Raw genomic sequence first — 16,241 nt, 5'->3', positions numbered from 1 at the left:
AATATTTGTCTAAGTATAGAGCTTCGTGCTCCTTGTTCTTCGGTTGGACTGTCTTCTGTGCTTCGGTCGTCTTGATTTTGGACGTCTCGATCTGAGCCGGTCGAACTGAACTCTAAACCCTGATTCACTCAACTCGACTCGACCCCCTTTCTCTGGGGAGCCCGCTTTGCTTATATACCTGCTGGGGCGGTAGTGTGCCCAGAAAGGATGGCGCGAGTTCCGAGGCACCATAAATGGAAAGCAACCATCATGGGCTGCTACGCGAGGTGACAGGGAGGGTTGAAAACGCACCCCCGTCCGGTCTTGTTCATCATCATGCCGTTTTTCAACGGGCGCCATGGGGAGGGCCTATCGGGTAGCCACCGAGCAGCCCGGCGTGCCCGCCCGGTCAGAGCAAACCTGACACAGTAGGGCGGCAAGCGGGGCACTTCGAGCTCTGCGACGTTATCCCGAGACGCGTCGAATGACGCGCGATAGGACCCATGCATTAAATGTCCCCACGCCTCCCTGCCAGGCCGTGGCAGGGGCTGACAGCAAGCGTGGGGGGAGTAGTTGGAAGTGACAAGCCACGCACCCTCTTAACTGCAGCATCGGGCCTCTCACCAGCTGACACCTCACCGCTGGGCCCTTGCGGGAACCACCGGCGAAGGACTTCTTGGGCCCTCGGGGAACTGTGAGTGCTCGGGGGTTACTGTTCGCAGCCCCGAGCGCTCTCTCCCGGATATGCCCTCTCTTGGTCCTCAGGGAATCGAGTGCTCGTGGGCTACTGTTCAAGGCACTAAGCACTCTCTCCCGGAACTTGGCTTTTTAGGTCCTCGAGGAACCGAGTGCTCGGGGGCCACTGTTCATGGCCCTGAGCACTCTCTCCCGGATCTAACTGTTCAGATCCTAGGGGAACCAAGTGCTTGGGGGGCCACTGTTCGGCGGCCCCGAGCACTCTCTCCCGGAACTTAGATTTTCTTTATCATCGGGGAACTTGGTGCTCGGGGGCCACTGTTCGCAGTCCCGAGCACTCTCTTCCCGGTACTTGGTCTTCTTGAGTCATCGGGGAACTCGGGTACTCGGGGACCACTATTCGTGGCCTCGAGCACCATCTCCCGGAACTTAGTCTTCTCGTACCTCGGGGAGATACCCCCCTCGAGAGAGGGCGTCACGTGGTACTCTGCTATTCTGGCCTCGGAACTCGGAGACCCCCGGTTCCTATGTCACCGACAGCAGTAAAATCGACAATATTTTCATAAACAGTATGATGCTACAGTTTTGGTTTCACGGTACTGTAGCGCCCCTCGCGTGCATCCGGATGGAGCTAGTATTCGATGCAAGACCTGCAACCAATTGAGACCAAAATCTGTCAAATCCAAAGTGCCACCTTGGAGGCTCAATCGGAGCTCCACGTGCTCACCTGGGAGAGTTGAACCTTGGTGGCGGTTGTGGGATCTACGGGCAACGGAGAGGCCCAATCCTTCGAGGGTGGGAGGGGACCAGCGATAGAAGAGGGAGGCGATCGGTGAAGCCCCTGCTACGGAGGAGGGAGGCCAGAGGAGATAGGAACTCAAGGAGGTGGGAGTGGCACAGAGGTGATAGGAACGCGAAGCTGAAGAGCCACGGGACGAGTGGACCGAAGCAAGCGGCCTTGTCCGGCTTTTTTTCGGAATAGGACAATCCAGCATCTATTCTGTACCATCAACTAAACACCTAAATGAGTTTAAAAACTTAGACGAGATAATCCCATCTAGCCTTATATCACGAACCAAACACAAACTAATTAGGACTTGATATCCACCACCATAAAAGGTGAGCATTGCAAGGATAGATATGCCTCCTCTACCAACCCTTTAATCTTGCTGTAAAATTTAGATTTACTGATCAAATGGTTTAATCAAAGTGTTACACCTAAATAACTTTATCAAAACCTGCTTTGTGATTAAACTAAGCCATACGACCTTATTCCTCGAACATATCCTTACAACTATCAACTCTTTGAAATAGTATCAGAAAACTATTGCACCATCACACCCAAATTGCCTTTAGACACTGTGCTTATCTATCACTTCCATTGTTGAACTCTTTCAGAGGCATAGTGGAACCTAAAAACGGAGTCTGACAGTGAGGAGCGATGGGGAAGGAAGGTCTGGAGATGAAGAAAAGAAGAGGAACGGCTGAAGGAGGAAGAAAGAAGGTGAGCGCTAGGATTAAGATCGCACGGCTGGAAAATTCGAGGGAGGAAAGGTTGAGAATCACCCGAGTACTGTGTAGAAGGGGCCTAAAAAGAATTTCACCTCCATCTCAAAAGAAAAGGTTTCCCCTGGTGCCTCGCTGTGCGGCTTTCAGTTTTCGCCCCCATCCTCGCCGCCGCCGCCGCCGCCGCCGCCGCCGCCACCGCCGTGCCCTCCTCCGGTCATCCGCCACGGCCTCCCGCATCGGCCATGCTCCACCTCCAGAAACACATCCCTCTCTCCTTCCGCCACCAATGGCTCCTCTCCGTCACCCGATTCGCCGCCACCGCGTCCGCCGCTGACCCCGCCCCGTTCGCCGTAGAGGACTATCTCGTCGCCTCCTGCCACCTCACCCAGAACCAGGCCCTCAAGGCCTCCAAGGCGCTCTCCCACCTCAAGTCCCCTTCCAATCCCGACGCCGTGCTCGCCTTCCTCTCCGGCCTCGGCCTCTCGCCCCCTGACATCGCCTCCGTCGTCGTCCGCGCCCCGAAATTCCTCTGCTGCAAAGTCGACAAGACCCTCTCCACGCGCCTCGCTGCACTCCAAGACCACGGCCTCTCCGCCTCCCAGATCGCCCGCCTCGTCCTGCTGAACCCCTCCGGCTTCCTCCAACGCTCCATCATCTCGAAGCTCAAGTACTACGTCGGTCTCTTCGGCTCCTTCGACGACCTCCTCAATGTGCTGAAGAAAAGCTCTTACCTCCTCGGCGCTGATCTGGAGAGTGTGGTCAAGCCCAACGTCTCGTGCCTGCGTGAGTGCGGGCTAGGTGAACCTGATATTTCCAAGATATGCCGCAATGCGCCGAGGCTGCTCTACGCCAGACCGGAACGCGTCCAGGCGATGGTGGTGCGCGCTGAAGGCATGGGCGTACCACGCAGCAGCACGATGTTCATGTATGCGCTGCGGTGTGTCGCGTCCCGCAGCGATGAGTTTATCACTGAGAAACTGGAATTCTTGAAGGAGTCATTCCGATGGTCAGAAGCTGAGGTGCGTTTTGCGGTGTCCAGGGACCCGTGGATTTTGACGGTCTCCAAAGACAGGGCATTCCGCGTGTCGGAGTTCCTGATCTCGGAGGTTGGGTTGGATCCAAAGTACATTGCTAGCACACCGGCATTGATCAAGTATAGCCTGGAGGGCCGCCTGATTCCCCGGCACCATGTTGTGAAGCTTCTTAAGGCAAATAGATTGTTGGCGCATGACCGGAGCTACTATAGCGCAGTTTCGGTGAGCGAGAAGGTCTTCTTGGAGAAGTTCATATGCCCTTACAAGGAAGCTGCACCACACCTTGCTGAAGACTATGCTGCTTCTTGCAGAGGGGAAGTGCCCTCTAGATTCATGTTGTAAGAACTAAGAATTGCTTGGCAAGTGTGTAACTCAATAACTGTGTATTGCACAGCGAGGTTTGACTGTTAGTGGTGAACTGATGATCCTGTTTCAGTGTTCATCACCTAACTGTAGTGTGTCCATTACATGCTAGACGAGCTGTTGCTGATGCCTAATGAAACTGACATTTTGATTCCTCCACCCCGGTATGGAGACTTCTGGTGGAGAAGTAAAATTGTGTCATAGTTGTAAAAGGATCATACTCATGTCATGTTCACACACATTTCACGCATTTGTTTGTGACCATGACTATATTTATCTGTGCTCTGTACTAATCATGTTGCTGATAAGGGTGTATTGGTTCGATGGATAGCATTGTTTAGTTGGGGGACAAAATAACTAATGTATTGTTGTAACGTTTCGATGTTGGATGCTAGGTGCAACTGGGCAGTTGATATGGTGGTTTAATTTCAACAGTTTGGTGGTATTAGCATCATTAGAATGTCGGTATACTATCGAAGTTTTTGATAGTTTAGTATTCTGAACATTCTAAAATATACAAGAAATGAAGTGTCTTAGATCTTGGTCTTGCCTTTGGTTTTCTGAATCGAGTTTTAGTCCTCAAGATAATTTTGTAATTTTTCTCCTTACTTCGTTTGACTAACTTGAATCTGTTAACTGCTTAAATGTTTAGATATTTATTTCCATTTAACATTCTCTCTTTGCATTGCAGGTGCTAATAAATTGTGTGAAGCTGCCAGTTCTAGCTCCTCATTTAATAAAACAATGCAACCTTCACTTTTTTATAACTTTTATTTCAACTCACTATGAAGTACATGATGGCGTTAAAAAGTCCAAATCTTGACCGAGTTAGCGTTTGAGATAAAATACTGGTATCATTTATTTTCTGCTGTAGTCCACACCATCTCAGGAGGAAAAATAATAGAGCACATGATTTGTCATCTTTTCCCTCTAGTCTTGACTGCAATCTTCAATCAATCATTTGTTTCATGAAAATTTTGTTGAACATGCAGACCATGACAACATTTTTTGTGCATGGATATCTGATTCTAAGGTGCTATTTGGTATATTGAATAGCACTGATTGATCTGTTAGTTTTGTGATTTTTCTTTTCATCTGGTCAAAGTCTGCTACACTGTGCGCTGATTCTTACGTTAAATATTCTGGTATAGTATAAGCTACTAATATGTTTTTTTCCTGAAGCAAGTTCCCCACCAACTGTATCTGCTCCCTCTGCTAAAATTTGCCCTTTTCTAACGGATTTACCCTGCGGAGTTTTTTTGTTGCATACAAGTATTTTTGTTGGAGCGCCGCTGGGCAACTGAAGGTGGAGCAGATAGGATTCCAGGCAGCCAGCCTGGCCTTGTTATTTTTTGTATGGACGTTAATTGGTGCATGCAGTTGCATATTAGGTTCATTATTCACCTGTAAGGCTGGTCTTTTCAGACAATTAACTAGGTTACAAATAACTGTTTTGATATAATTGTGGACAGTTGCTTTTGTGTAGCAACAGTTATTGGAGCAGGATTTACTGAATTATTTTTAGAAAGGGATAACGGGGCTAAGAAGTGCTTGTTGCGAGTATATGTAAATATTTCGTAAGATATATTTATAAAGTACTTTCAGCACAACTTTTTGGAGTACATTTCCGCTTCATCCACTGTCCTTGAAAATACAAAGACATGCCTTTGGTACTTAATTTGAGATTTCTTATTTGTTGGGAGCAAGCAACTATTTCAGGTTAGTTGAAAATAGGTACATGGTCAAGTTTGTTTGCCATTTGCAGCTTTTCTTCAGCATGTTTGTAATTAGCATGCTGATATGATATCCGTTTATTTAACACATGGAAAATATACATCTGCTTTTATTACATGAAGCCATTCTCAGCACCCGACTAGAAGGAGACGACAGGGAGTAGCGTAGTCAGGGGTCCATGGAAACGCTGTGGAGTGAGGTGTACAACAGCGCTGCTGCTGCTGCTGTGACACCCGACTGGATCATCTCGTGCAATTGCTAGGTGCTCGTTTACAAAAGCTTTTGGTATTTGTTGATGCTGTTGCTCTTTCGTGATACTATGTGCCAAATTAGTTTATGCCTGGAAAAAGAAATGTTTTAGGAAGCACTTAGATTTGCGTTCCTCAGCTATATTGTTGAACTGAAGTAATATGTACTGGTTGCATATAATCTGAAGAGTTTATTTTGTTTCATAAGGCCTTGCGGAAGAAATATAGGAGCACATTTTTTAGATTGGCTTAGATTACTTTTTTGTTGCTTCTTTGCATCCATGGTGTTATACAAAATTGCCTCCGTTGATTGCTCAATTGCCAGCATAGTTCTTCATAAAGGTGACCCACACTACTGTCTTTGGGCATGTAGTTATCGTTGGATAATTAGGGTGCTCTAATGCTCTTTTAGAAAGTAAAAATGGGTAATTTAGTAACCTCTAAATTATGCTATGCCCATACATTGATAAATATAACAAATTATTTGCCCCCCCCCCCCCACCCAAAAAAAAGTGGCATTTTCATGATCATATTTGGTTAATATGATCAATCCAAATTGCTTCTTGTTTTCTTATGATCAATCCAATTCTTTTTTCGATGTTTCCTGAACAATTGGACTGGTGCAGCTTTGGAGAACAGTGTATTAATCAGTTGCCATTTAATGTGCACAGTTTTCATGTAGAGCTTAGGCATTCATGTGCTCTTATCATCATTTTCAGTTTTCAATTTCCCTATCTTTCATCAATATTGTTTGGACTGGCCGAACCAGGTTGCGATGCAAAATGAACAAGGTTTCAGATTTTCTCCCATGTGAAAATCTCTTAATAGGATTTATTCAGGCTCAATTGCTTTCTAAGAAAAATGCTTTGTTGCTTAAGGAATTAATACTTGCAGGATCCGGTGGCGCTGGTGACGCGGGATGATAGGTAGCAGTGTTCGTTCAGCTGAGTCTGAATATTGAATTTATTACAGAAGTTATGCATTTGTCTTTTGCATGCGTCACTATGTTGATTATGAAAAAAATATAATGCGTTTTTTTGTCAAGTTTCTATCCTCTCGTATATTGTAGCACTTTATTAGCTATTTCATAAATATAATTTTTGGCATCATTTTGTCGAACAAGACAATTGTAGAGTGCAATTGCGTCCCTCTGTCAAATATGTACTTCAGGTTCGAGGAGCTAGCAATTTGTCTAAACGAGGATTCATTTGTACATTTGGAGACTGTGCTCGTTGGCCATGTCATGCATTTTTCTATCACAATTGTAGGTTGCATAGCTACGCGGTCGTGGTGATGATTATAATATTTGTTTAGAAATATACCTTGAAGCTACAAAACTTGCACCTGTATTGCCATGGCAAATGTGCCCTTCGACCATGCGCTCTACTGGTGAGCATTACCCATTAGCGCCAACTCTCTTACATGAAAATTCCCAAAACCTTGACGCACGTTGGCACATCCTATTTAGGTCCTGTTTAGTATAGTTCTAGATATAATTAACTTAGAAGAAATCTTAAATCTGAAGTTATAGGTAGATTGAGAATATTTAGTTAAACCATCTAATTTTTATTAAAATCACTGAATGAATTCGTTTTTTATTTATATATGAGAACTAGAAAGTTCACTAGCGCCACGGGGCACTACCATGAAAGTAATGAAATCTCAACTTACTTTTTTAGAGGGGTTACTACTGCATGGAAGATGGAAGGATGGTATACTGGAACGTAGGTGTTCTTACTCTTTCTCTGGTACCTGAGAAAATAGAGTTGGCTTCCTAACAAATTGATACCAAAATAGCATATCCAAATTATAAGAAATCCTATCGAAGCTACAAGTGCTGAATTCGCACCCTTCCAATTTGGATTTTTTTTCTACTGTGTAAATAAATTGCAAATATGATCTAGGTAATAAATGCCCAAGTTTCCTTTGGTAAAGTATACCCTAGGATAAAGAAGAAGAAGAACGAGCTAAGGAAACTCGCAAGAAAAGTTTCAACCGATTGTCTACTTAAGTTCGAACTGGTTTTCAAAGCACAAAAACGCATACATATGTCTGTTTTCAAAGTACAAAGAGTTCTTGATGAGACTCGGGGGCTTTAAATCAACCGATGATTGCATCACTAACATCATTAACAAACAAAAGAATAAATAGAAGGATTCTAACCATCAGATTCCGTATTACAATTTGGTGGAGGAATTTTAGGACACCCTTGGGGGGAATGCGTCTGGTGTCGCAGGTAATCAGGTGGACAATTAGAATTAAGAATTTTTTGTTGTTATTGTCGCAAGCATACGACTCATAACGGAATAAAGAAATAGAAGCATCGTATGTTCGATTTTTCCAAAGAACAGAAAGAGCACAAGGAAAGAGCAATAGGCTGGACCATCCTACAAAAACGAAACGGTTTGAGGCCTACGCCTCAGAGAAACTATCTACCTGAGACTGTCCCTTAGCCCGCAGGTCTGACACAAGGTTAGAATCCAAGCTCTTACAGAGTGGTATCTCATTGATGGAGACTTGCTTCACATTTGGAATTACACAAAAAGATTTTTCATCGGAAAGAGGTCTACAAAGACTTTTGGGAAGAGGATTATACCATGAGAGATGCATAAAGGTCAACCCGCTTCAAATATGGAACATGGAGAATGTGGTCAGAAATCCATAATAGAGTCCGACCACAACAACTGAATTAATTATCCTCATCGAGAACTAGAATATTTTTTTTTTGAATTGCAGTCCTGAACGACTCTTAAATTGGTATTCTCTCCCCCATTCCTTTTAATGGCATAATAAAATTGAATAAATGTTTCCCTAGTAGCGATTTTTGATACAATGCAAACGGTGACACCAATTTAAAACTTTTCATAAATAAGGTTATTTCCCGCATACCTTTACTTTATTTTAATCCTATAAATTTTGTTTATCCAATTTCATTTTTCAATGGGGTTATATGATCTAGTTCTTAATATTATTACTTTACTTAACTGACAGATTCCACAACAAATCTCTTGATTCGGAATTAGGGACTCATGTCCCATCTGATGAATCGATTTTCTTTTACACTTCTGTATTTCATTCTATCTTGTTTTTTAGTATTATCTAAAATAACCGATGAATTATGAATTTTCCATAACTTAGGTAAGTGATTAGCCGAACTCGATAGGCCAAAAAGGAGGGATGATTTTAAACTAAAAATAAAAATTTAAACCAATTTATTTTATTAAACAAACTTTAGATACAATATAGATCTTAGATCTGAAGTTGTACTAAATAGACCCTTAGTGCTTGAAAACATGTTTTCTAGGCACCTTTGCCCTGTTCTTAACTCTAAGCCCGACTTCTTTGCTAGAGCTAGAAAAGTCTGGCTCCTGCACAACGAGTTACAGAGGAGAAATATATTTCTGGCTTACCCCGAAATCAACTTGAAGCTACTTTCTACTCTCTCCATTTAAGAATGTAATACGTATTTTGCTTTAAAAAAAGTTGAACTTCATAAATTTTAACTAACAATTAGTTAAACTATATGTATGTTTAGTATACAATTTTTTTAATAAATTTGTATTCAAAATATTTTAAATATGATATCAATTTCATAGCAATTGACAACGTATTTTAAGAGAAATTAATAGTTAAAGTTTATTTTTAATGCCTTTTTCAAAATAAAATATGTCTTACATTGTTGAGCAAAGGGAGAAAAAGTAAGCCGGAGCTCCACTGAACAGACAATAATTAAATAGTAAATTACCCGGATGTTCCTTCTTCCTTTATGCTTCTCTAATCTATTAGAAGCGCCACGCCGCAGTCCTTACTGATTGTCACCTACTTGATCCTCTGAAGTTCTGCTTACCGGAGAAAACACACTTTTTTTTATCTAAGGATCACAGTTTTACCGCTTTACCTATTTGCTCACGGGTAAATACCTTGATAGGGTAGGATTTATTCCCTATTTGATGCCCGCGGGCACATCTGTGGGCACGAATTGCTACCTGATGGGTATACGGGTATATATATGGGTAAGGTTTACCCATATTTGTGACATCCATTTACCTGTGTCTATATCTATATCTATATATTGTATATATATTATGTGCGTAGACGCAATGTAGTTCATCTCTGCGCTCACCCACAGTTACGATCCCAAAAGCAATATAGTTACGATTCAGAAGATATATCAGTTACTACAAATATATATGGTCGTAACTCGACACCTTCTCTACTTGTAATTATATATTTTTTTGTCATATGATCGTAACTTGTTCATCTCTGCGTACAACTCCATTACGATCTAAAAGTAGTATAGTTGCGATCCACTAGATATGTTAGTTACTACAAATATATCTGGTTGTAACTCGGTACATTCTTTAGTCATAATTATTCACATCAGCGCACATCTCTAGTTACGATTCCAAAAGAGTATAGTTACGATCGTACCTAACTTTTTATTATATGATCATAACTCAACTATCTGTGTCGTCGTAACTGATTATTTTCTTAGTCGTAACTGAGGTGACCTCGTAGTAAACTACAGCACATCTCGTAATAATATACTTTTTTTCATATGATCGTAACCCAACTATGTGTGATGTTGTAACTGGCTATTTTTTTAGTCGCAACTTGAGGGGTGACGCAAAGGTGATAACAATAATTGGAAGTGACGTAACAGTGAATTACGTTGCGCCTAGTCGCAAAATAGACTCGTCGTATACACACACATGACAGATGGGTCGTGAGTAGTCCAACCCTAACCCTAATCCTCATCCACCCGATGCCTACCGCCACCATTTGACACCCAATCCCCATTCACCCGAGCAACCCCACCCCTATGCCCGTCTGCCATCCCTCCACCGTCCGATATCCCCGCGCTCACTCCTCGCCTCAAGCCGCTCCACCGAATGTCACACCTCCTATAGCATCTAAGCCCCTAGGTAAGTGGTAAGAGTTTCGGTGATTAATGACAACCATATCATTGTGACTAACATATGTGTTTTGAACGGTATCAAAGAAAAAGAAAAACTTAGTTCACAATGATGCTTTGATTCTCTTGGCCCTTTAAGCACTTATATGGACGATCAAAGGACAAGTGCACGAAGATTAAGGATCTTCTAGTTCTAAGTGTCACAAGGAGATGAAGGACACTTAGAGTAGTATAGGTTCTATTTCTTTTTAATCTTTTGACCGTACTATAAAGGGGGTTTAAGAGTTGTAGCTTGACCTAGGTGAGTCTAGACATAGTTGATGCACACTTGTGAATTTCTAGAGCTAGGTAGCTCATACAAGCTTTTGGTTGAGTGTCCAAGAAATTAGAACTCAACATTGTTTGAATTGGATAAATTCAGCGAAAATTCAACACACCGGATGATCCTCTGTATGAAGAGTGTACTCACCAGAGTTTATTTTGGTCGAGGTTAGCAGAATTCTTTAGCTTGGTCAGGATGGTCCGGCGCCAAAATTGTTGTCAGCACCGGAGCATTTTCCTAAGAGTTCTTAGTTGAAAAATTATTGAAGTCCGCCCCGGATGGTCCGACGTTCGAGTGGTGAGATTGCCGGAGCAATCTTTGCAGTGCAGTCTCGGCTTGATTCTACACGCCGGATGGTCCGGCGTACTGAAGGATAAACGCCGGATGATTTTATACAGAAAGGTTGCAAACTATCATCTGGCCGATTTCAATGCGCCGGATGATCCGGCGTTAGTCCGGATGAAACGCCGGAGCTTTAACGGCTAATGGAACAGTTAACGGCTATTTTGTCAGGGGTATTAGCACCGGATATTCCGGCGTGGAGAGAGTTATTCACTCCGGACCTTCCGGCGTTAAGAAAAATTCTGGGTTGTTAGGCAAAGGCTAATTCTTGATCCTTAGCCTATAAATACCTACTCATTTGGTCTTATATGATGCTCTTGCGACCCTGTAGCAGCTCATACACTTGGTGTGTCATTTAGAAGCAAGAGAGAGCACTTGTGTTAATTCCAAGTTCTTAGTTGAAGATTAAGGACATCTTTAGTGTTTGGAGAGTAACAAGTGTGCATCTAGCTATTGTCTAGGCTTGGTCTTTGTCAAGTGAAGCTTGAAGCTTGTTACTCTTGGTGTTGATAACACCTAGACGGTCTTGGTGATCGGAGGTGTTCTCGGTGAGCTCTTGGAGGATTTGTGGGAGCTCCGGGAAGAGATGATGTACTTGGTTTGATGTCCGCCAATCCGGAGATGGAGAAGAGGCAATCAAGAGGGAGCACTTGAGTCTTGGTGACTCAAGGGGGAGCTACATCCTTGGTGGATGCTCCAACGAGGACTAGAGGGAAGTGCCAACTTCTCGAAACCTCGGGAAAAAAATTGGTGTTCTCTTCTCCAACTATTTACATTCCCGTATTTTACTTTGAGTATCTTTGTTCTTGCTAGTCTTTCTTTACCATTCTCTCTCTTAGTTATTTTGTTTGTTTAGTTGTCTTGTCCTAGTTTAAATCACGCAGTTGCATTCACTTTTATATAGGCTAAGGTTGTTATTTGTTTTAAAAAGCGGTAGAAGTTTTAATTAGCGCCCAATTCACCCCCCTCTTGGGCCATTCGATCCTTTCAATTGGTATCAGAGTATCGTGCTCTTGATAGGCTTAAAATCCTAGATAAATAGCCCCGGGGAGCGGAAGTAGCGTGCCAAGGTTCAAGGGAAAGAACTTTGCCTATTGGAAAGTTCGCATGGCTAGCTATCTTGAGGCTATTTCCCCCGAGTGTTGGCAAGCCACCTCTGTTGTGTTTGATCAACCTTTTTATCGAACAAGAAGTTAGGTGGAATGCTAAGGCAAAGAATGCTATATTTGAGGGAATTAGTGAAGAAGTTTTCTCTAGAGTTAGAAGCAAAGAATTCGTTCATGACATTTAGACCGCTCTTTGTGAAATTCATGAGGGTTCTAGGAGAATTCGTGAGGAAAGATATCATGTGCTTATGAATGCTCTTAATCAATTCAAGATGTTTCCAAATGAATTATGCAATGACATGTATTCTCGTATGAACATGCTTGTGGAAGAAATCAATTCCCTTGAACTCACCCAATTGTCTGATGGAAACATTATTCGTAGGATCTTGATGGTGCTTCCCAAGCCACAATACAACATTGTCATCTCTCTTCTTCATGAAAGGGACATCAATGACATGACCATCACTGATGCCGTGGGAAAGATATGTGCTCATGAGATGTTCTTGTTTGGAGATCATGAGTCATTATCCAAGAAAAATCTTGCTCTTAAAGCAAAGATGGTTGACAACAGCAAGAAGAAGATGAAGCTTCCATCATCAAGTGAAAGCTATGAAGATGATGATAATGATGAAGATGATAATGATGACTCCGACACCGAGCTTGCTTTTCTCATGAGAAGAACCACAAGGATGATCTCTAAGTTTCAAAAGAAGGGCTACAACTATGATCCCAAGAAGAATAAATTCCGCTCAAAGAAATTTGACAAGTTCGGTGGCGGAGACAAGAAGAAGTGCTACAATTGTGGTAACCTTGGCCACATATCATATGATTTCCCTCATCCCGACAGGAGAAACAAGAACAAGTCCAAGAAGTTTGATGCAATTGAGGATGAGGACAAGCACAAGAAGAATGATCAAGACAAGAGGAAGAAGAAGCTCTTCAACAAGAAGGGTGGAGGACGCAAGGCCTACATTGTTGGTGAATGGATCTCCGGTGAAAGCTCAAGTGATGATTCAAGTGATAATAAAGATAACAACTTCGTGGGCCTCGCCATCGTCAATGATGATCCACCTCTACCTCCACCACCTATGTGCCTCATGGCAAAAGGTAACAACAAGGTGAGTAGTGAGGAAGATGATAGTAGCGATGATGATGGTCTTTCTCCTAATGATCTATCTAAACTAATGAATGACTATGCTACTATTATCAAAAGGCAAAAGTTTAAAATCAAGTCTCTTGAAAATGCTAATTCTATGCTTAGTTCTAGTCATAATAAGTTGCTAGCTAAATACAACAATTTGCTTAAGAAACATGATGAAGTAGTTGCATCTAGCAAGTCTCTTGAGGCTAGTAACTACAAGCTAAAACTTGAGCATAATGGCTTGATATATAAACACCAAGAACTTGAGTATGCTTATGATGCCATTGATCGTAGCTTGAATGAATTGGTTGATATTGATGTAGTTAAGGTCAATGCATCTACCTCTTGTGATGACCTTCTTGATATACCATGCTCCTGTTCATGTGATGTTACATCATCCTCTAAGACTAACCATGCAAGGGAGCAAGAGCTTGAGAGTGAGGTTGCAAGTCTCAAGTCTTGTGTGGCCTGGTTGACTAAGGGGGAGTACCAGCACAAGAAAATTCTCATGAAGAATACTTTATACTACAACAAGAAAGGACTTTGATACTTCCCTAACCCGGTAAAAAGGGTCATGAAGACACCGGAGATCAAAAATTGTTTCATCAAGGAAGTTGGTTTATATTGCCAACATTGTCAAGTCACCGGACACCACACGAGGGAGTGTCCAATTCCTACTAAACCCCTTCCTATTTTGCCTTCTAAATACAAGTCCACGTTTAATGATCATCATTTTCTAATGCATAAGCTTAAAAGTGGTAAAATCATGGTAAAATTCATTGGAACTCAAGCTAAGGTTAAACTTCCTAGGCAACTTTGGGTGCTTAAATCTCTTGTGTCTCACATGAAAGGTACCAAACTTGATTGGGTACCTAAACAAAAAGCTTGATCCCATGTGTGTAGGTGAACTACAAAGCCGGTGGAAAATATTGGGTGCTTGATAGCGGATGTACACAACATATGACCGGCAATGTAACGATGTTCACCTCTCTAGAAGATGAAGTGGCTGATCATGATAAAGTCACATTTGGTGATAACTCTAAGGCAAATGTGGTAGGTTTGGGTAAGGTGGCTATCTCAAATGATCTCTCTATTTCTAATGTTCTTTTAGTAGAGTCGCTTAGCTTCAATTTGCTTTCCGTAGCTCAACTATGTGATCTAGGCTTCACATGCTTATTTAGTAATGTTGATATTGTCATAACTAGCAAGAAGCATAATGATCTAATCATTAAAGGTTTTAGACATGGGCATATCTATATCTTGTGGATTTTTCCTTTAATGAAGCTAGCTTGACTACGTGCCTCTTCACCAAGATATCTATAGGTTGGCTTTGGCATCGTCGACTTGCACACATTGGGATGAGCCAACTCAAGAAGGTATTCAAGAATAGAATGGTGGTTGGTTTGAAGGACGGGGTTTTTGAGAAGGACAAGTTGTGTAGTGCTTGCCAAGCGGGAAAACAAATTGCAAGTTCTCATCCATACAAGTTCATGATGTCTCAAGACCCTTGGAGCTTCTACACATGGACCTCTTCGGACCAACTACCTATAAAAGTCTTGGTGGTAATCTATATTGTCTTGTCATTGTTGATGATTATATAAGATACACTTGGACTTTCTTTCTAGATGATAAGGGCAAGACCGTTGGGATCTTCAAGAAATTCGCAAAGAGGGCTCAAAATGAGTTTGAGTCCACACTTATGAAGATCCGGAGTGACAATGGCACGGAGTTCAAGAACACTCAAATTGAAGATTTTTGCGATGATAGAGGCATCAAGCATGAGTTTTCATCCACCTACACTCCTCAACAAAATGGCGTGGTGGAAAGGAAGAACAAGACCTTGATCACGCTTGCAAGAGCAATGTTAGATGAGTATGGTATACCGGAGAAGTTTTGGGCGGAAGCAATCAATACGGCGTGTCATGCATCTAACCGAGTATACCTCCACCGACTATTGAAGAAGACGCCATACGAGCTTCTCATTGGGAGAAAACCCAATGTCTCCTACTTCCGGGTGTTCGGGTGTAAGTGCTTCATCTACAAGAAAAAGGAACGCCTAGGAAAGTTTGAAAAACGTTGTGATGTTGGTTTTCTTGTTGGTTATGCATCGAACTCCAAAGCATATCGAGTATTCAACAATGCCACCGGTTTTGTTGAAGAAACTTGTGATGTAGAGTTTGATGAATCTAATGGCTCCCAAGGAGAAGGTATTTCTTGTGATGATGTAGGTGATGAACCCTTGAGAGATGCAATGAAGAATATGGCAATTAGGGATATCAAGCCTAAGGAGGATGATGAAGATGTACCCTTTACTTCAATTTCGCACACCTCCATGGCACCCCAAGTTGATAAAAATGAAGATAAGGATGATCAACCACTTCCTTCACATGACGTCTATATCTCTCAAGAGGAAGCTCAAGCTCAAGCTCAAGATGTTGGACCACTACAAGATACACCTCAACAACCACAAGTGAAGCATACACACATTTCCAAGGATCACCCGATTGACTTGATCATTGGGAGTCCATCTAGGGGAGTACAAACTCGCTCTCGTTAGTGTGCTTCATTTTGTGAACATTACTCGTTTGTCTCTTGTTCAGAACCCACACATGTAGATGAGGCTCTCAAGGATCCCGATTGGATGTTGGCAATGCAAGAAAAACTTAACAACTTCACCCGCAATGAGGTATGGGTACTTAAAGAGAGGCCTCAAGACAAGAATGTGATTGGAACCAAATGGGTCTTCCGCAACAAGTAAGATGAACATGGTGTGGTGGTACGCAACAAGGCAAGACTTGTCGCACAAGGTTTTGCACAAGTTGAAGGTTTGAATTTTGGCGAAATATTCGCTC

General features: G+C 42.5%; 1 protein-coding gene across 1 annotated transcript; it reads left to right on the top strand.

The window, feature by feature from the left end:
• Window positions 1-2,311: 2,311 nt before the first annotated feature.
• Window positions 2,312-5,203, top strand: LOC133926531 (uncharacterized). Its single transcript, XM_062372512.1, has one exon. It carries the CDS (start codon window positions 2,427-2,429, stop codon window positions 3,558-3,560), a length of 1,134 nt encoding a protein of 377 aa, XP_062228496.1. The 5' UTR covers window positions 2,312-2,426; the 3' UTR covers window positions 3,561-5,203.
• Window positions 5,204-16,241: the final 11,038 nt, after the last annotated feature.

The sequence above is a fragment of the Phragmites australis genome, chromosome 8 (genome assembly GCF_958298935.1).
Source record: "Phragmites australis chromosome 8, lpPhrAust1.1, whole genome shotgun sequence".
NCBI classification, from domain to species: domain Eukaryota; kingdom Viridiplantae; phylum Streptophyta; class Magnoliopsida; order Poales; family Poaceae; genus Phragmites; species Phragmites australis.
This window is presented reverse-complemented; position numbering and strand designations above follow the sequence as displayed.

Excerpts from the sequence above, each read along its gene's own strand:
- LOC133926531 (XM_062372512.1), top strand. The coding sequence starts at position 2,427 with ATGCTCCACCTCCAGAAACACATCCCTCTCTCCTTCCGCCACCAATGG.